Here is a 21462-nt window from a genome sequence, read left to right on the forward strand (position 1 = left end):
GAGGTTGTTGTACAGTTCCACACTATGGTGGGTTATGGGGTTGTTGTACAGGTCCACACTGCCGGTGGGTTATAGGGTTGTTGTACAGGTCCACACTGCCGGTGGGTTATGGTGTTGTTGTACAGGTCCACACTGCCGGTGGGTTATGATGTTGTTGTACAGGTCCACACTATGGTGGGTTATGGGGTTGTTGCACAGGTCCACACTGCCGGTGGGGTATAGGGTTGTTGTAGAGGTCCACACTGCCGGTGGGTTATGGGGTTGTTGTACAGGTCCACACTATGGTGGGTTATGGGGTTGTTCTAAAGGTCCACGCTATGGTGGGTTATGGGGTTGTTGTACAGGTCCACACTATGGTGGGTTATGGGGTTGTTGTACAGGTCCACACTGCCGGTGGATTATGGGGTTATTGTACAGGTCCACACTGCCATTGGGTTATGGAGTTGTTGTACAAGTCCACACTGTTGGTGGGTTATGGGGTTGTTGTACAGGTCCACACTGCCGGTGGATTATGGGGTTATTGTACAGGTCCACACTGCCGGTGGGTTATGGGGTTGTTGTACAGGTCCACACTATGGTGGGTTATGGGGTTGTTCTACAGGTCCACACTGCCAGTGGATTATGGGGTTGTTGTACAGGTCCACACTGCCAGTGGATTATGGGGTTATTGTACAGGTCCACACTATGGTGGGTTATGGGGTCGTTGTAAGGTCCACACTATGGTGGGTTATGGGGTTGTTGTACAGGTCCACACTGCCGGTGGGGTATAGGGTTGTTGTACAAGTCCACACTGCCGGTGGGTTATGGTGTTGTTGTACAGGTCCACACTATGGTGGGTTATGGGGTCGTTGTAAGGTCCACACTATGGTGGGTTATGGGGTTGTTGTACAGGTCCACACTGCCGGTGGGTTATGGGGTTGTTGTACAGGTCCACACTATGGTGGGTTATGGGGTTGTTGTACAGGTCCACACTATGGTGGGTTATGGGGTTGTTGTATAGGTCCACACTGCTGGTGGATTATGGGGTTATTGTACAGGTCCACACTGCCATTGGGTTATGGGGTTGTTGTACAAGTCCACACTATGGTGGGTTATGGGGTTGTTGTACAGGTCCACACTGCCGGTGGATTATGGGGTTATTGTACAGGTCCACCCTGCCGGTGGGTTATGGGGTTGTTGTACAGGTCCACGCTATGGTGGGTTATGGGGTTGTTGTACAGGTCCACACTATGGTGGGTTATGGGGTTGTTGTACAGGTCCACACTGCCGGTGGATTATGGGGTTATTGTACAGGTCCACACTGCCATTGGGTTATGGGGTTGTTGTACAAGTCCACACTGTTGGTGGGTTATGGGGTCGTTGTACATGTGCACACGGCCGCTGGGTTATGGGGTTGTTGTACAGGTTCACACTGTTGGTGGGTTATGGGGTTGTTGTACAGGTCCACACGGCCGGTGGGTTATGGGGTTGTTGTACAAGTCCACACTGCCGGTGGATTATGGGGTTGTTGTACAAGTCCACACTGTTGGTGGGTTATGGAGTTGTTGTAGAGGTCCACACTGCCGGTGGATTATGGGGTTGTTGTACAAGTCCACACTGTTGGTGGGTTATGGGGTTGTTGTACAGGTCCACACTGCCGGTGGATTATGGGGTTGTTGTACAAGTCCACACTGTTGGTGGGTTATGGGGTTGTTGTACAAGTCCACACGGCCGGTGGATTATGGGGTTGTTGTACAAGTCCACACTGCCGGTGGGTTATGGGGTTGTTGTACAAGTCCACACTGTTGGTGGGTTATGGGGTTGTTGTACAGGTCCACACTGCCGGTGGGGTATAGGGTTGTTGTACAAGTCCACACTGCCGGTGGGTTATGGTGTTGTTGTACAGGTCCACACTATGGTGGGTTATGGGGTCGTTGTAAGGTCCACACTATGGTGGGTTATGGGGTTGTTGTACAGGTCCACACTGCCGGTGGGTTATGGGGTTGTTGTACAGGTCCACACTATGGTGGGTTATGGGGTTGTTGTACAGGTCCACACTATGGTGGGTTATGGGGTTGTTGTATAGGTCCACACTGCTGGTGGATTATGGGGTTATTGTACAGGTCCACACTGCCATTGGGTTATGGGGTTGTTGTACAAGTCCACACTATGGTGGGTTATGGGGTTGTTGTACAGGTCCACACTGCCGGTGGATTATGGGGTTATTGTACAGGTCCACCCTGCCGGTGGGTTATGGGGTTGTTGTACAGGTCCACGCTATGGTGGGTTATGGGGTTGTTGTACAGGTCCACACTATGGTGGGTTATGGGGTTGTTGTACAGGTCCACACTGCCGGTGGATTATGGGGTTATTGTACAGGTCCACCCTGCCGGTGGGTTATGGGGTTGTTGTACAGGTCCACGCTATGGTGGGTTATGGGGTTGTTGTACAAGTCCACACTGTTGGTGGGTTATGGGGTTGTTGTACAAGTCCACACGGCCGGTGGGTTATGGGGTTGTTGTACAAGTCCACACTGCCGGTGGGTTATGGGGTTGTTGTACAAGTCCACACGGCCGGTGGATTATGGGGTTGTTGTACAAGTCCACACTGTTGGTGGGTTATGGGGTTGTTGTACAGGTCCACACGGCCGGTGGGTTATCGGGTTGTTGTACAGGTCCACACTGCCGGTGGATTATGGGGTTGTTGTACAAGTCCACACTGTTGGTGGGTTATGGGGTTGTTGTACAGGTCCACACGGCCGGTGGGTTATCGGGTTGTTGTACGGGTCCACACTGCCGCTGGGTTATGGGGTTGTTGTACAGGTCCACACTGTTGGTGGGTTATGGGGTCGTTGTACATGTGCACACGGCCGCTGGGTTATGGGGTTGTTGTACAGGTCCACACTGCCGGTGGATTATGGGGTTGTTGTACAGGTCCACACTGTTGGTGGGTTATGGGGTCGTTGTACATGTGCACACGGCCGCTGGGTTATGGGGTTGTTGTACAGGTTCGCACTGTTGGTGGGAGCCTTGCCTGAGTATTGAATGTTTGAGTGCACAATTTTCTGACTTGAGCCTGTGACCTTGTAACATCTTTAATTTAAATAAGACTGATACTGGAATTACTGAAGAGCAGTTGTTCAACTCTTTCCTTCAATCTGGGTGTTTAAAGGAAAGAGGAAAAGAATGTAAAAATTAAAGACAGGTTTCAGTTCGTATTACCCAGTGGAACATTACCCTTCATGCTGTTGCGAACACTGTCTGTGTCACGTTCATTCCTTCTGCACCATCTGATCCAAATCAAATTGCTGACACCTACCTTTCGTGTCAGTCGTCTTTTAATTTCTCGTTTTTCCTCTTCTTCTTCTTGCTCATTTCTTGCTAAAGAGAGAAATGAATAAAATCTTCAGCATGTGCAAAACGCATTGGCTGAATTACTGCAGATCTGATGTATAAGTTAAACAGAAATCAAATAATATTAATCTTGCCTTTTCAAAAGATGCCATCTACCAATGTATTTAAACCCTCGAGATTTCCTGCTGTTTAATGGGCAAGTGATATAAAATGATAGATGTCAGTTTGCGCTCAGACAAGCCTGCCATTGCCGTACCCTTGAACAGACTAACATGCCCATTTCAACCTCAACACCATGTGGTGGAGTCTGAAGATTGAGGCATGGGCAGTCTATGCAAAGTTCAAAAATTTCATATAATTTAATCCAGCTTGACAGTTGTGGAGCAGTGTAAAGACTATATCCAAAACACTACACCCAGTGTTGCATCAACTATCTTTCATAACATACACATATAAAAGCTAGAATGTTGAGCTGTTAGGTATAAAATGGTAGTGTAGAAGTTGTATATGAAACTGACTGTCTTAGGAAACAAGCACAGTTTCTGCTAAACATTTCACTAAATTTACCTACAAATATTACGATTGAACCAGAATGGGAACGAAATGGAAAACTACACTGGGACTTTATGCTTAATCAGAAATATATAGTATTTATTTTGGTCAAGGATGTCCTAATTGTGGTCCATAGGTCACTGTAGACTCTGAGCCCTGGCAGTCTGGCGCTCAAAGCCCAGACTTTTAGTGAAAGTTCGGCAATCACACAGAGATCCTTTTTTGCTGCTGATGATAAGAGAGGCAAGGTCTGCAGATGTGATTCAGAGCAAGTCTCTTATATACGAGAGGTAGTGAAAACCAGCTTTACCTGACAGCAGCTGAGGATTCATAGGAACACTGGAACAGATGAACAGGAGTAGGCCATTTAGCCCCTCTCATTTAATGAGATCATGGCTGACATGTGACCTAACTCCCTATACCCGCCTTTGCCCCATATCCCTTAATATCTTTGGTTGACGAAAATCTATCAAGCTCAGGTCTAAAATTAACAATTGACCCAGCAACAACTGCTGTTTGCAGAAGAGAGTTCCAAACTTCTACCACCCTTTGCCTGTAGAAATATTTCCTAACTTCACTCCTGAAAGGTCTGGCTCTTATTTTTAGGCTATGTCCCCCAGTCCTAGATTCGCCAACCAGCGGAAATAGTTTCGCTTTATCTATCTTATCAGTTCCCCTTGATATCTTGATAATTTTGACCAAATCACCCCTTAATCTTCAAAATTCCAGGCAATATAACCCTAGTTTGCGTAATCTCTCCTCGTAATTTAACCCTGCACTCCCTCCAAGACCAATATATCCTTCCTAAGGTGTGGTACCCAGAACTGAATGCAGTACTCCAGTGTGGTCTAACCAGAGCTTTGTATAACTTTAACTATCACTCCAAGTTTTTCTAAATATTAATCCTTGAGATTTGGGCTTCACTGGCAAGGCCAGACTTTATTGCCCATCCATAATTGCCCTTGAGAAGGTGGTGGTGAGCCTTCTTGAACCACTGCAGTCCATGTGGTGAAGGTACTCCCACAACGCTGTTAGGTAGGGAGTTCCAGGATTTTGACTCAGCGACGATGAAGGAACGGCGATCTTTGCCCAAATAGTTGCCTACCGACATGGTTGGTGGGCAGGAGCAGGAATCAATCATAATCAGGAGGACAGAGATGAAAATGGTATCAAGGTCTAACTGATATTACTTGAGTCCTATTTGCACATATCTAAGGCACCTCAGTCCCGTGGAATTCACATTTTGTGCCATGTGGGAACTCCAGGACGCTTCCCGTGTCCTGGACAACCACATGTGCAGGAAGTGTCGTCAGCTGGAGGAGCTTGAGCTCTGGGTTTCAGAGCTTGAGCAGCAGCTGGCATCACTACGGTGCACCCGTGAGGCTGAGAGCTATGTAGGTAGCATGTTTCAAGAGGTGGTCACCCTGCAGTGTAAGAGTGTACAGGCAGAGAGGGAATGGGTGACCACCAGACAGACAAGGAAGACCAGGCAGGTAGTGCTAGAGTCCGCTGGTTACATCTCACTCTCTAACTGGCATTCAGTACTGAATACTGGTGAGGGCGATGGTTCCTCTGGGGAGTACAGCCAGAGTCAAGGCCACGATACCACGAGTGGCTCAGCTGTATAAGGGGGGGGGGAGGAGGAAGATAGGGAAAGCAATAGTGATAGGGGGTTCAATAGTTAGGGGAACAGACAGGCGTTTCTGCGGCCGCAGACGTGACTCCAGGATGGATGGTATGTTGCCTCTCTGGTGCCAGGGTCAAGGATGTCACTGACCGGCTGCAGAACATTTTGACAGGTAGAAGTGAACAGCCAGAGGTCGTGGTCCATAAACGACATAGGTAGAAAGAGGGATGAGGTCCTGCAGGCAGATTTTAGGGAGCTAGGAAAGAGATTAAAAAGCAGGACCTCAAAGGTAGTAATATCTGGATTACTCCCGGTGCCACAAGCGAGTGAGTATAGAAATAGGAGGATAGAGCAGATGAATGCGTGGCATGAGAGATGGTGCAGGGGGAGGGCTTTAGATTCCTGGGACATTGGGACCGGTTATGCGGGAGGTGGGACCTGTACAGACCGGACGGGTTGCACCTCAACAGAGTAAAAAATAGTACGATATTAGGTGGGGTGAGACTAAGAGAGAATACAAGAAGGTCTAAGATAGGTTTACAGTGCATATGTGTAAACGCATGAAGCGTGGTAAATAAGGTTGGTGAACTGCAGGTGCAAATAGCCACTTGGGAATATGATGTTGTGGCGATAACGGAGACCTGGCTCAAAAAAGGGCAGGATTGGGTACTAAATGTTCCTGGATATGAAGGGGGAGAAATTCGGTAGTGCCCCAAACTTTTGAAATCTTGAAAAATTAGCGCCAGTGGCTAATGATTGTGGGCTTCCAGTAAATTGGCAGTTAGTGCTCCAGGAAGGAAGTGGAGCTAAATCAAGCGCTACTACTTCCCTTAGAGCGCTAAAGCCGGCAAGAGGGCTGGTAGCGGTGCAGTGCTGCCCAATCTCGAGGTCAGCCAGCAAAGTTGAAGTCCATGGAATAAAAGGGACAATGGCAGCATGGATACGAAATTGGCTAAGTGACTGTTAGGAAACAGAGAGTAGTGGTGAATGGTTGTTTTTCGGACTGGAGGAAGGTACACAACGGTGTTCCCCAGGGGTCGGTACTAGGTCCACTGCTTTTCTTGATATATATTAATAACTTGCACTTGGGTGTACAGGGCACTATTTCAAAATTTGCAGATGACACAAAACTTGGAAGTATTGTAAACAGTGAGGAGGATAGTGATAGACTTCAAGAGGACATAGACAGGCTGGTGGAATGGGCGGACACGTGGCAGATGAAATTTAACGCAGAAAAGTGCAAAGTGATACATTTTGGTAGGAAGAATGAGAAGAGGCAATATTAACTAAAGAGTACAATTCTAAAGGAGGTGCAGGAACAGAGAGACCTGGGGGGTATATGTGCACAAATCGTTGAAGGTGGCAGGGAAGATTGAGAAAGCGTTAAAAAAGCATACAATATCCTGGGTTTCATAAATAGAGGTATAGGGGGAGAAATTCAGTATTGCCCCGTTTGGGGCACTAACTTTTGAAAGCTGGGAAACTTAGCGCCAGGCGCTAATGATTCCCAGCCTTTGCAAAATTTGGTGTTTGCGCTCCAGGAAGGAAGTGGAGCGCTAAATCAAGCACTCCACTTCCTTCCTGGAGCGCTATAAGGATGCAGGCGGGGTGGTAGTGGTGCAGCGCTGCAGAGATCCGAGGCTCCTTCCCTCCCTTAAAGGGAAGAGCCATCGCTGCAGACTCTGCTTTGGGACCAGTTAGCTGGTCCTCGACGGCAGCCGCGATCCGGCCCGATCAGCCCCATGCGCTCCAGCAGAGTGCTGGACTGATTGATCGCGGCCCAGGAGGAATCGAAAAAATCAGTTGCAATGCTGTTAAAATGTTTCTCCTACCCACACCAACATCCCCTTTTATTTGCACCTCCGAAGCTCCCGGCTGCTCGAACAATGTCTCCTGCAGCTGTCGGTGTTGTCACCTGGCGATGCTGCAGAGGGTGGAACCGAAGTTCGGGTCCCTACCGGGGCGATGCGCACGGCAATGGCGTCACGATCTTTGAGCGCACAAAGCTGCACGTCAATTTCGCGGGTGTCTTTACTATCGCCGCGCCAGGTCGCAAAGCCGTAGCATCCCATTAAGCGCCCCCAGAGGTGCTAATGGGAGACGTTAAGGTACCGAATTTCTCCCCCATAGAGTACAAAAGCAAGGAAATGATGATAAAACGCTGATTTGGCCCCAACTGGAGTACAGTACTGTGTCCAATTCTGGGCACCGCACTTTAGAAAGGATGTGAAGGGCTTAGAGAGGGTGCAGAAAAGATTTTAAACAATGGTTCCAGGGATGAGGGACTTCAGTTACATAGATAGGCTGGAGAAACTGGAGTTGTTCTCCTTAGAGCAGAGAAGGTTGAGAGGAGATTTGATAGAGATGTTCAAAATCCTGAGGGGTCTGGACAGAGTAGATAGAGAGAAACTGTTCCCACTGGCGGAAGGGTTGAGAACCAGAGGACACAGATTTAAGGTGATTGGCAGAAGAACCAAAAGCGACATGAGGAAAAACTTTTTACGCAGCGAGTGGTTAGGATCTGGAATGCACTGCCTGAAAGGGTGGTGGAGGCAGATTAAATCGTGGCTTTCAAAAGGGAATTGGATAAGTACCTGAAGGAAAAGAATTTGCAGGGCAATGGGGAAAGGGCGGGGGAGTGGGACTAGCTGAAGTACTCTTGCAGAGAGCCAGCACGGGCTTGACAGGCTAAATGGCCTCCTTTTGTGCTGTAACCATTCTATGATTCTATGATCTATGAGGCTCCCACCTTTTTCCACGTAGGTGCTTCGGCCACATGAAACTTAGGACAGACGTCAACGCAGTAGTAATTCAACGTGACTAGCCACCTCTTAGTTTGCTTACACTACTGCCCATATTTTAGCACAAATAGGGTGGTAGCGAGATGGATATGACCCTGTAAGTGTTATATTTTAGTCCCCATTTTCTAATTTTGCACGTGGTTCTGTGCGACATAATAGTGTTGATTTTTTTGATCAATTCTGCCCGATAAATGGGAATATGGTGGGTGTATGTAATTGAAAATATAGGTGGAGATTAGTAATGCCTGATCTAAATTTAGTGCCCCATTTAATTTTAGGGTTGGGTTTTCAAGGTGTACTGGAAGTGCCCACAGTTTTTCAGTTGCATTATTAAAATATCATTTAGATCTCCATATGATTCCTGGAGCTTGCAGTGAAATAGCACTGAGACATAAACCTGGCTAAACAAAATGGGAACCCCTTGTTTGTAGGATCCAATTTCACAAAGGGGGCTTCAAATAGGCAACGGCCCTAACTCCTGTTAAACTCCGATGGAGGAGCCTTTACTAATATGGCGGACGGAGCACCACCGACGTAGAATGAATGCCGCACGCTAGTAAAACGGGCGCAGTGTGATTTCTAGTCACATATATTTGAAAAGGAGAAAGATAAAAGGGCTACCAGCTTGGTCAGGCTAGACCAGAAACACACTACGCCCACTTAGCGATGCCCTCACACCCACTTTACAGGCAGAGGGACAACTACCTAGATTTGCCAAAGATGCTTTGCCTGCAGATACGCCAAATCACTTGGGAGGCAGTGATAGAGATGTGCTTTCTGTTGCATGAGCAGCTGCAACAAACATGCAGGCTGGCACTGCCAGTGGCACGAACAGTCAGCTTTGTCTTCAAATTCTTTGCTTCTCCTCCTTGCAGACATGCTGCAATGCTGTTCTATGGGGGAGTACCCTGGAGTGACAAACAGGGCACCTTCCTCACTACCATCTCATTCTACACCTCTTCCACTTCAGCAGCCATCTAATATAGGTTGGAGTGTTGTGCCACACCATCACTTGGCCACAGACTCAGCTTCTTGTTCTGTACTTATTGTGCAGCCACTGGGTTTTGCTATGCCTTTTTGTCACCCAAAAAACTTTTAGAAAGCTGAAATATATAGATTAAAAGTATAAAAAGTAATTGTAAATGTGACCAACAATTTTGACCCTACATGCAACTGCTTGTCTTTAAGTGGATGTATCTGTTTAAATTTACTCATCATCCCTTCTACCAAGACCTTTAAGAGCTGAATACCTGATTTGCTGCCTGCACCCGTCTCTGGCGAGCTTTTAACATCGGTCTAATATGAGCCAAGGACCTTTTTTTCCCATTGTGTAAATGAAGCTAACCCTGCAAAGTCAAGGGTGGCGGGGGCGGGGGGGGGGGGGGGCGGCGTGGGGGGGGGGGGTGGTGGTGGGGGGTGGTGGGGGGCAGTGGGGGGCAGAGTCAGCATATTAACAGCCGGGCCAATGTCAATAACCCACCGTTTAACTAACCCCACCTAACATCACCGAATTACACCAAAAAATAAGAACACAGGCACTTATGCCGATGTGGCAATTTTTTATCTAGGATTGTGTTTCACACTGAAATTTAAAACTTGTAAATGGCCTGATGAATATACTTGCATTAAACTTCCAACCAAGTCCTTGTTTTATACATATTTCTAGGAATCACAGCATAACAAGAGTTATCAAAAATTAATATAAAATAGAACCACAACAATTCACTTTATCGTCAACTGGAATTTACTACGTAGATCTCTCTATATATCATCTATTGGAATAGCATCTACAACTATAATAATACAAAAGCAAAATACTGCAGATGCTGGAAATCTGAAATAAAAACAGAAAATACATTCTGATGAAAGGGCATCGACCTGAAATGTTAACTCTGTTTCTCTCTCTACAGATGCTGCCTGCCCTGCTGAGTGTTTCCAGCATTTTCTGTTTTTATTATAGCTATATTAACATGGTTTGTGAACATTCCACCAAATCAACAGAATCTCCTTTGAAAAAAATATTTAATTACCTCTTAGGATTTTATTAAACAAGGAGCTTGTGTCTGTTCCTCCCCTCCCCCCCCCCCCACACTACTTAGATTGCAGGTTTGAACCTTAATCTGTGCTGTGTTAACCAATCTCAGCCATGGTGATATTGGGATAGGGTGCTACAATTGGCTTAGCCCAGGGAGGGGGACATAAAAATGGCTCAGGCTCTTCATCTAAATTATTAGCCAGTGACCCCTGCTGAAAATGTGTGTGTATATATGGAGTTGATGTCAACTGCAATAGCACCCATTGTAAACTAGCCTGCAGATCCTGGAATGGGTTTGCCATACTTGATGAACTATATCATGGACTTGCAGAGTCATGTGTAAGTCAAACAGTTTGTGTATGTAACACAAAGCTACTTCTCCGTGTCGACCCACATGTGCATTTTGACTGCCACCACAGACCTGAGCTCCTATCCTATCCTGTCAACTGAATCTAGTCCTCCCTTTTCCTCTTGACTCTCTTTTCTTGGTCCCTGTTATCAATCCCTCCCACTTATCCATCTCACCACCTCACACCCCAACCCACTCATTGCTATTCTTCCACTGACCACCTTTCCTGCAGCTGTCCTAGAATTAAGGCCCTTCTGAATGGGACCACAGATTCCTTCTGCTCTATTCCAGACATCCTCCACTGCAACCCCCGTGTCTGCTCCCTCACATCAGACTTTCCTTTTTCCCAGCATAAACTGGCTGTTGTGTTTGCCTTCACAACAACAACAGCAACTTTTATTTATAAAGCGCCTTTAACATAGTAAAACATCCCAAGGTGCTTCACAGCGTATTAAAAGGCAAAAAAAAGATTGACAACAGTGACAGCACATTTTACTACATTAAAGGCGTGATATCAATGCAAGTTGCTGTTGTCATTCATACAAAAGCAAAATACTGCAGATGTTGGAAATTTGAAATAAAAACAGAAAATGCTGGAAATACTCAGCATGCTGCCTGACCTGCTGAGTATTTCCAGCATTTTCTGTTTTTACTGCTGTTGTCATTGTTATTCTCGAATAGCCTGTTGAATCCCAGCCCTAAAAACATGCTGTAACTCGGCAGGCTTTGAACAGATGCCTAGAGCCAAATGGAGCATCAGGTCATGGGTGATAAAGAAGGCAGGTCTCAAGTTGTCTCCAGGATGCAGCATAAGTGCCACTGACCTTTGCAGCTGACACAGAGAACTTCATTCAGCAAACTTTGCTGGGTTTGAACCTAAGTCCCATGGACAAGTGAAGAGTGTGTTGATCCACTGCACCAGCAAATCTCTTTCCACATGCTAATCTTAAAACTCCTCAGTGCACATTTACCTGAAAACTCATCAATGATTGTTGGCCTTATTGCTTTATTATATATATATAAAGCTTTTGGCTCCACAGTCCATGTTGACTTGTTGCCCATTTTCTCCCTTCCTCTCTCCGATGATATGGTGCAGTTGTCCAGATGGCGACAACACACCATGGAGGTCACAACTGAGCCTGTACCTTTCCTCATTTGACTTGCACATGTGTGTACTTTCCAAAATGAGTCACTAGGTGGTGATTTCCCTGATCCCTAGCCCAGGGACACTAAGACTAATTACAGCATCTGAAAAAGGCATAGCTAAAATCAGTAAACTCAAATTAGAGGAGGGATTTAACCGGGGGCCTTCCAGCTCTCTGTGGTTCAGTAGCACTCTATGTGGTGAGATCACCCACTATTGTCTGAGTGCTCAGGACGTGACATTTAAAGGTGAAGTGAATGCTTTCTCAATTAGCTGTGCTTTTCAGGAAGCATTTCAGGAGAGAAAGTGTGCATTTGGTTCCTCCTATCATTCTTTCTTGAAACTTATAGACCAACTATTTAAGCAGGTAGCTGAATTCTCATTGGATAAATACACAATGCATTTTCAGGGTTTAATCTAGGTCCCCAACAAATATCTGTGATTTACAACAGTGACAAAACATGTAACATTTGCAGACCGAAGCACATGTGGTTAGCTTTTACTAAAGCCATACAGGTACATAGATACATAGATACATAGAAGATAGGAGCAGGAGTAGGCCATTCGGCCCTTCGTGCCTGCTCCGCCATTCGATGAGATCATGGCTGATCCTTTAATTCAGTATCCCGTCCCCGCCTTCTCTCCGTAACCCTTAACCTCTTTTGCCCGTAGAAATATATCTAATTCCCTCTTAAATATATTTAATGAGCTGGCGTACACTGCCCTCTGTGGCAATGAGTTCCACAGGTTCACCACTCTCTGAGTGAAGAAATTCCCCCTCATCTCTGTCCTAAATGGTTTAGCCCTTATCCTTAAATTATGTCCTCTAGTTCTGTTCTCACCCGCCAAGGGAAACATTCCTTCTGCATCCAGTCTGTCTAGACCTGTCAGAATTTTATACACTTCTATGAGGTCCCCTCTCAATCTTCTAAACTCCAGTGTGTACATCCCTAAACTACATAGTCTCTCCTCATAGGTCATTCCCGCCATTCCTGGTATCAGCCTGGTGAATCGCCGCTGCACCCCCTCCATGGCAAGAACATCCTTCCTCAGATGAGGCGACCAAAACTGTACACAGTACTCGAGGTGTGGTCTCACCAGTGCCCTGTACAGCTGCAGCAAGGTATCCCTGTTCCTGTATTCTAACCCTTTTGCTATGAAGGCCAGCATACCGTTTGCCTTCTTGACCGCCTGTTGCACCTGCATGCTCGCCTTCAGTGACTGGTGTACAAGAACACCCAGGTCTCTCTGTACTTCCCCCTCTCCCAATCTATTGCCATTTAAATAATAATTTGCCCTCCCGTTCCTGCACCCAAGGTGGATAACTTCGCACTTGTCCACATTATAGTGCATCTGCCATTTATCCGCCCAATCGCCCAGTCTGTCCAAATCGCTCTGGAGCTTCCTGGTCTCTTCCTCTGAGCCCACCCCCCCTCCTAGTTTAGTGTCGTCTGCAAATTTGGAAATGCTGCATCCGACTCCCTGATCCAGGTCATTAATGTAAATTGTGAACAGCTGGGGGCCCAGGACAGATCCCTGTGGTACCCCACTTGTTACTGCCTGCCATTCAGAAAATGAGCCGTTTATTCCAACTCTCTGTTTTCTATCTGACAGCCAGTTCCCTATCCACGCCAAAACTTTCCCCTTTATCCCATGAGCCTCAATTTTCCATGCTAATCTTTTATGTGGGACCTTATCGAAGGCCTTTTGGAAGTCCAGGTACACCACATCTACTGGCTCTCCCCCATCTATTCTACCAGTTACTCCCTCAAAAAATTCCAATAGATTAGTCAAGCACGATTTACCCTTTGTAAATCCATGTTGACTCTGTCCTATCCTGTCCCCATTTGCTAAGTGCTCCGCTATTTCATCCTTAATGATGGACTCCAGCATTTTGCCCACAACTGATGTAAGGCTTACAGGTCTGTAATTACCTGCTTTTTCCCTACCCCCCTTTTTGAATAGTGGGGTAACGTTAGCTACCCTCCAATCCATCGGCACTGTTCCCGAGTCTAATGAATTCTGAAAAATCATCCTTAGTGCATCCGCTATCTCTAGGGCCACCTCCTTCAGTACCCTAGGATGCATGTTATCAGGCCCTGGGGATTTGTCCACCTTCAATCCCTTTAGCTTCCTTAACACCATATCCTTAGAGATATTGATTTGCGTCAGTTCCTCCTTTGCCAATGTCCCTATTTTTCCCGATATCCCAGGGAGGTTTTTTGTGTCTTCCTTCGTAAAGACTGACCCAAAGTATGCATTTAGTTGATCTGCCATTTCCTTATTTCCCATTATATATTCCCCCGTATCTGACTGCAATGGACCAACTTTGGTTTTCACCAGTCTTTTCCTTTTGATATATTTATAAAAGCTTTTGGAGTTAGTTTTTATATTTTCCGCCAGCTTGTTTTCGTAAGCTATTTTGCCCCTCTTGATCATGCCCTTTGCCCTCCTTTGCTCTATCTTAAACTGTTCCCAATCTTCCGCTCTGGCGCTTTTTTTGGCTATTTTATACGCCCTATCTTTGGATTTTATGCTGTCTCTAATTTCCCCTGTTATCCACGGTTGAGTCACCTTTTTAGATTTCCTTTTATGCCAGATTGGTATAAACAATTTTTGCAATTTTGTCATTCTATCTTTAAATGTTTGCCATTGTTTATCTACCTCCAGTCCTCCCAGGAACGTTGTCCAATCAGACCTACTCAGTTCCCGTCTCATGGCATCATAATTCCCCTTGTTTAAATTCAGGACCTTAGTCTCTGAGTCAATTTCTTCGCTCTCCATTTCGAGTGAGAAATCGATCATGTTATGATCGCTCTGACCCAAGGGTCCCCGTACAACAAGATTACTGATTAGTCCCTTCTCATTGCACAGTACCCAGTCCAATATAGCCTGTTCCCGAGTTGGTTCCTCGACATATTGATCCAGATAACCATCCCTTAAACACTCAAGGAATTCCTCCTCCTCATTATTTTTACTGATTAGGCTAGTCCAATCTATATGTAAGTTAAAGTCACCTATGATGACAGCTGTGCTCTTATTGCACGCTTCTCTAATTTCCCTCGTGATGCCCTCCCTAACCTCTATTTTACTATTTGGAGGCCTATATACCACTCCTATTAATGTTTTTCGCCCCTCGCTATTTCTTAGCTCCACCCATATAGATTCTGTATTAACTGAGTTAATATCCTTCTTTTCAATTGCATTTATCCCCTCTTTTACTAGCAATGCTACCCCTCCTCCCTTTCTTTTTTGTCGATCCTTCCTAAATACTGAATACCCCTGTATGTTAAGCTCCCAGCCCTGCTCACCCTGCAACCATGTTTCCGTAATCCCAATTAGATCATAATTATTAACCTCTATTTCCACAGCTAATTCATCTACCTTGTTCCTGATGCTTCTCGCATTAAGGTATAAAACCCTCAGGCTTTTTTTATGCTCACATTTTTTATGAATTAGTTTGGCCCTTTGTTTTTTGTTCCTCACCCTTTTACCATTTATTTCTGTCTGCCTTTCACTTTCCTCTATTTCACTACATAGGTTTCTAGCCCCCTGCCATACTAGTTTAAATGCTCCCGAACTGCTTTATCAAAAATTACCCCGAGAACATCAGTTCCATCTCTGCACAGGTGTAGACCGTCCCTTTTGTATAGGTCACACCTACCACAAAACTGGTTCCAATGCCTCAAAAATTTAAAACCCTCCCTCTTACACCACTGCTCAAGCCACGTATTTAGCCTAACTATCCTGTTCTCTGTACTCTTACTAGCACGTGGCACTGGTAGTAATCCAGAGATTACTACCTTCGAGGTCCTACTTTTTAGCTTGGCTCCTAACTCCCTAAATTCTACTTGTAGGACCTCTTCCCTTTTTTTAGCTACGTACCTATGACCTGTTCCTTTAACAAAACACTTCAAAGATTAATGACATTAGAAATAAACATCAAAGAGGTGAATTTCAGAATGCAAACTGCTGCAGGGGTGCCTTACCCACTGACCACACATATTGGGAAACCATGAATTTCTGTCCATTTCATTTTAAATTGTGGGTAGTGTGCTCACGATATTCTGATATGTGCAACTGACAGGAGAATCTCCTCACCAACTCAGTACATCCGCTCTCAAATATAAGCCAGATTTTGCTTCACCAACTCTTCAGAGGTTTGATGGAAGTTTGTAGAATGCCAGATTTTCTCAAGGTGCTACAGTATTCATTACTTCCACAGCACTGTGAAAGTCATTTACTTTTTCATATTACAGAACGAAACAGATTAGAGTGCGGGGTGGATATTAGGAGACAAAATACAAATTTGTCCAGCAATTGAAATTCAAACCTCAAAGAGATCCACATTTTCCCTTAGTCAGCCATTAGATAAGCAGTGAGGAGCAGGGCTTGACACTTCATGTCTACCACGTTAAAGACTCAACTTTGTTCTGACACAGATTATGATAAAGTAGCAGCATTACTTACGTTTCAGGATGTTTCTTTGTTCAAGTTCCTCTGCAGTTGGCCTCTGGCTTAATCGTCTACGAAAAAAGATCAGGATCAGTCTCTGCACCATGTCACTTCACAGCAGTGTCTGCTATAACACTGTCATTATCCTCTGCTGGAACTTGTATGGATGGAAATGGCTGCTAAAGACGCACATTGAACTCTACCACTCCAGCCCAGAAGATACGACACAGCACCTGGAGTGAAATGTTACACATTCTTGTCACAAAGTCTGCTACTGTCTTTTCGTCTGAAGAAAGTCAAGTATAGTCCCACACTATCCTCTATCTTTGCATTATCCTCACAAAGTGGAGTCTAGCAAACTTTTCATTTTGCATCATTTCCTTCCTCCCACGCCTGCTTCCTGACTTTTTCGATCCTGATAACTTGTACACAGGGCACTGTAGTGTATGAAACTGCCTGACTTTGTATACTCCCCAAACACTATTCATAATGCTGATGGCATGTCTATATGGAAGTCCCCATATTCACCAACCCAAAGAAGCACACGTTCTTTTCATATTGTTTTTATTTATCTGATTCTGCTGCACCGAGTTGAAATTCCCATTTGAGCCATTTGCTCTAAAGAGAATTTGAAACTTATAAAATAGTTATGACTCTTGATTAAATGTGTCCAAATACTGAAAAAATGCACCAGGCTGCTAGTATATGAGGAATTTTCAATTTTCTTTGGTGCCATATAGATGGAGTACGATCCATCTATCAATTCATAACTAGCATACTTCAGATCCTGTTGACAAGAGGGAGATAGAGAGCAAAATAGAGACAAAGAAAGAAAAAAGGAGACAGTGTAAGAGGCAGAGTTAGCAAAATAGAGACAGAAAGAGAGACAGATAGAGAGGTTGGAAACAAAGCACTTGAGGAAAAGGACAATGGGAAAATGAGAACCGAGTGCAGACAGAGAGAAAGAATCAGCTGAGCTTCCTGGGTAAGGTTCTGAGTACAGACAGAGAGAAAGAATCAGCTGAGCTTCCTGGGTAAGGTTCTGAGTACAGACAGAGAGAAAGAATCAGCTGTGCTTCCTGGGTAAGGTTCTGAGTACTGACAGAGAGAAAGAATCAGCTGAGCTTCCTGGGTAAGGTTCTGAGTACTGACAGAGAGAAAGAATCAGCTGAGCTTCCTGGGTAAGGTTCTGAGTGCAGACAGAGAGAAAGAATCAGCTGTGCTTCCTGGGTAAGGTTCTGAGTACTGACAGAGAGAAAGAATCAGCTGTGCTTCCTGGGTAAGGTTCTGAGTGCAGACAGAGAGAAAGAATCAGCTGAGCTTCCTGGGTAAGGTTCTGAGTACTGACAGAGAGAAAGAATCAGCTGAGCTTCCTGGGTAAGGTTCTGAGTACAGACAGAGAGAAAGAATCAGCTGAGCTTCCTGGGTAAGGTTCTGAGTACTGACAGAGAGAAAGAATCAGCTGAGCTTCCTGGGTAAGGTTCTGAGTACTGACAGAGAGAAAGAATCAGCTGAGCTTCCTGGGTAAGGTTCTGAGTACTGACAGAGAGAAAGAATCAGCTGAGCTTCCTGGGTAAGGTTCTGAGTGCAGACAGAGAGAAAGAATCAGCTGTGCTTCCTGGGTAAGGTTCTGAGTACTGACAGAGAGAAAGAATCAGCTGTGCTTCCTGGGTAAGGTTCTGAGTGCAGACAGAGAGAAAGAATCAGCTGAGCTTCCTGGGTAAGGTTCTGAGTACTGACAGAGAGAAAGAATCAGCTGAGCTTCCTGGGTAAGGTTCTGAGTACAGACAGAGAGAAAGAATCAGCTGAGCTTCCTGGGTAAGGTTCTGAGTACTGACAGAGAGAAAGAATCAGCTGAGCTTCCTGGGTAAGGTTCTGAGTACTGACAGAGAGAAAGAATCAGCTGAGCTTCCTGGGTAAGGTTCTGAGTACTGAAAAGTGCTATTATGAATAAGAAAGGGGCCTAAACAGTTTGAATTTTTGGCCTATAAAATGTGCCTTTATCCTCTCTGGATGATGATAATTATTACCATGAACCATTAATTAATGAAATTGAGTACCAAAGCCAGTACTCAGCACTGACATTGGGCTGGAGTTTGCTCTCAGCGGCAAATGTACACTTGCCCATAGACTTTCTATGGCGTTTTGCACTGGAACTTACTGTAAATTAGAGAGGCAAAAAGTGCAGCACCCTTTACAGGGCATCTGGGATCTGTATATCTCCTTAACTGATCAGATTGAAGAATCATTAATGAGCAGTGCAGAGTTTGAACCAGGAAGTGTCAGTTAGAATAGTGAATTCAATGTCAAATCAGGTACAGAAAGTGAAATAAAGAGAGGGAAAGAAAGATTGGATTAAAAGGGAGAGATAAAAGAGAAAGAAAAAGTAAATTACATTTTTTATTTTTTTAAATCTCCAACAATAATTAAAATTTGACAGAATGAGACTCCACGCTTATAAAAGATAATTTTCAGTGTCAGAGAGGTTGTTTGGCAGTAATTAAGACTTGCCACACCGGTAAATGGGTACTTACATGGGAATGGACAAGACCTAACTTTTTCTAGCAAGTTTAATTCGCATGTATGAGGTAAGTACAGCAATTTCACGCCGTTCAATATATTTGAATGGAGTGCCAGATGGCAAAATGTTGTTTTCTGTAAGCTTTTGGAGGAACAGGGCACCATGGACAGCAACTGCTGGATTTCCATGTTTAACTGCACATGTGCGATCGCCAGAAGTTGCTGTCCAATTTCCACGTAAATAACAGAGAGCACTGTCAGCCTCAGCATTATTTCTACAGCAAAATCCAACCCCTTAAAATTCAATCTTACTATTCTAAGCATTATCGAATTGGAATCCTAAGCTCATCTTTCCTATGAGGGTATACTAATAGATCTCTTGTGGAGTTGCTTGCAATGAATAAGAGATTACATTGGCTCGGATTTTACGGTCAGTGCTGAACGAACGGCACTTGCCGTTCATTATGCTTACAGCTAACCACAGACACTTGGCGGATTTTTGAACAGCAACTCAAGGTCATCAGGCATCTGATGCAGCGCACGCTCTTTATAGGAGTTCTGGGACCTGTGTGAACAGGACAAGCAACAACGTGTCTCCTCAACCAATCAGATAGCAGATTCCTCACTGAGACACACAGGGCGCAGAATTCGGATCCATAGCACGCATTTATTGGATTCAGTGTCCCTGATTCTTAGTCCCCCCCCCCCCTCTGATGCTCCGGCACCAATCCTTTCCCCACCCGATGCTGCCCCGATGATCCAGCCCCAATTCAAATTTTCGCGCATGTGATATTTCTTCCATATAAAAGCCGGCGAGCGGCCTGTGTGGGACCTCCAGAAACGTTGCTCCTGTCTCCCCAAAGCCTTTCTACAATCTACAAGACACAAGTAAGGAGTGTGATGGAATACTCCCCACTTGCCTGGATGAATGCACTCAAGGAGCTCAACACCATCCAGGACAAAGCAGCCCGCTTGATTGGCACCCCATCCATCATCTGAAACATTCACTCCCTCCACCACCGGCGTACCGTGGCTGCAGTGTGTACCATCTACAAGACGCACTGCAGCAACTCGCCAAGGTATCTTCGACAGCACCTCTCAAACCCGTGACCTTTACCACCTAGAAGGACAAGGGCAGCAGGCGCATGGGAGCACCATCACCTCCAAGTTCCCTGCCAAGTCACACACCATCCTGAATTGGAAGTATGTCGCCATTCCTTCATAGTCGCTGGGTCAAAATCCTGGAACTCCCTACCTAACAGCAGTGTGGGAATACCTTCCTCACAGACTGAAGTGGTTCAAGAAGGTGGCTCACCACCACCTTCTCAAGGGCAATTAGGGATGAGCAATAAATGCTGGCTTTGCCAGCAACCCCCACATACCATGAATGAATAAAAAAAAGGTCTAAAGAGACTTGGGGGGTCCAGGTACATAGATCATTAAAATGTCATGGACAGGTATAGAAAATAATCAAAAAAGCTAATGGAATTCTGGCCTTTATAGCTAGAGGACTAGAATACAAGGGGGTAGAAGTTATGCTGCAGCTATACAATGCCCTGGTTAGACCTCACCTGGAGTACTGTGAGCAGTTCTGGGCACCACACCTTAGGAAGGATATATTGGCCTTGGAAGGACTGCCGCGTAGATTTACCAGAATTATACCCGGACTCCAAAGGTAAAAACCAACTAGAGATTACATAAACTAGGTTTGTATTCCCTGGAATCTAGAAGATTACATTTTTCAAGAGATGTTAAGGGGAATGATAGAGAGAAACTACTTCCACTGGTGGAGATGTGGGGACATAGCCTAAAAATTAGAGCCAGGCCTTTCAGAAGTGATGATTGGAAACATTTCAACATGCAAACGGTGCTAGAAGCTTGGACCTTTTTTCCGCAAACAGCAGTTGATGCTAGGTCAATTGCTTATTTTAAATCTGAGACTGAGAGATTTCTGTTAACCAAAGGTATTAAGGAATATGGGGCAAAGATGGGTATATGGAGTTAGGTCACTGAATAGCCATGATCTGATTGAAAGGTGCGGCAGGCTCGAGGGGCTGAATGGCCTACTCCTGTTCCTATGTTATGAATCAGGCACCTGTGGCTACAGGTCCAATTTTCTGATATCTGGTCGCTGACTGCATGGCTTCACAGTGCTGGTAGATATGTATTAATGCCTATTAGGACTAACTGCACTTTGAAAAACTTTGGCCCCAATATTTACAAGGAGGTGGGGAAGGTGCGGGGAAGCCGAAAAAGGCCTGGCCAGATTGCAGAGCTCCTGCCGAACTTAACGATAGGACCTCATTATCGTATCTTTGATCCGTTTCCTGCCCGGCAACTGGCCAAATTGGCAGCCTGGCTGGTAGCTGTGAGGGAAATGGCAGGAGGCCACAACCGGGGACCTTGGGAACAGTCCCGGAAATTGGGAGAGGGGACAGAGGTCGGCAATCGGGAGGGATGTCAGAGGCCGCGATGTGGAGAGGGGAGGGAGGTCGCGATGGAAAGGGCTATAGAGGTCGTGATGGGAAGGGGGATAGATGTCACGATGGGGAGGGGGTGATAGAGGTCCCAATGTGGAGAGGGAGAGATTGCGATGGGGAGGGGAAGAGGTCACGATGTGGAGGGGGAGGGGTCTGATGGAGAGGGC

The 21462-nt window shown here is 45.6% G+C and overlaps 1 protein-coding gene across 2 annotated transcripts in view; it reads right to left on the reverse strand.

Annotated features, from left to right (window-relative positions):
• The window catches only part of LOC147117641 (phosphatase and actin regulator 1-like), a 698578-nt gene that overhangs the window by 104851 nt on the left and 572265 nt on the right, over window positions 1–21462 (reverse strand). For both annotated transcript variants that reach the window (XM_085988804.1, XM_085988803.1), the window contains 2 exons: window positions 16311–16366; window positions 3298–3359 (listed from right to left, as the gene is read on the reverse strand). In XM_085988804.1, coding sequence (XP_085844930.1) covers window positions 3298–3359; window positions 16311–16366 — 118 coding nt within the window. The remainder of the gene's footprint in view (window positions 1–3297; window positions 3360–16310; window positions 16367–21462) is intronic.

The sequence above is a fragment of the Somniosus microcephalus genome, chromosome 5 (assembly GCF_052327205.1).
Source record: "Somniosus microcephalus isolate GS21.2 chromosome 5, FLI_Smic_1.0, whole genome shotgun sequence".
NCBI lineage: Eukaryota > Metazoa > Chordata > Chondrichthyes > Squaliformes > Somniosidae > Somniosus > Somniosus microcephalus.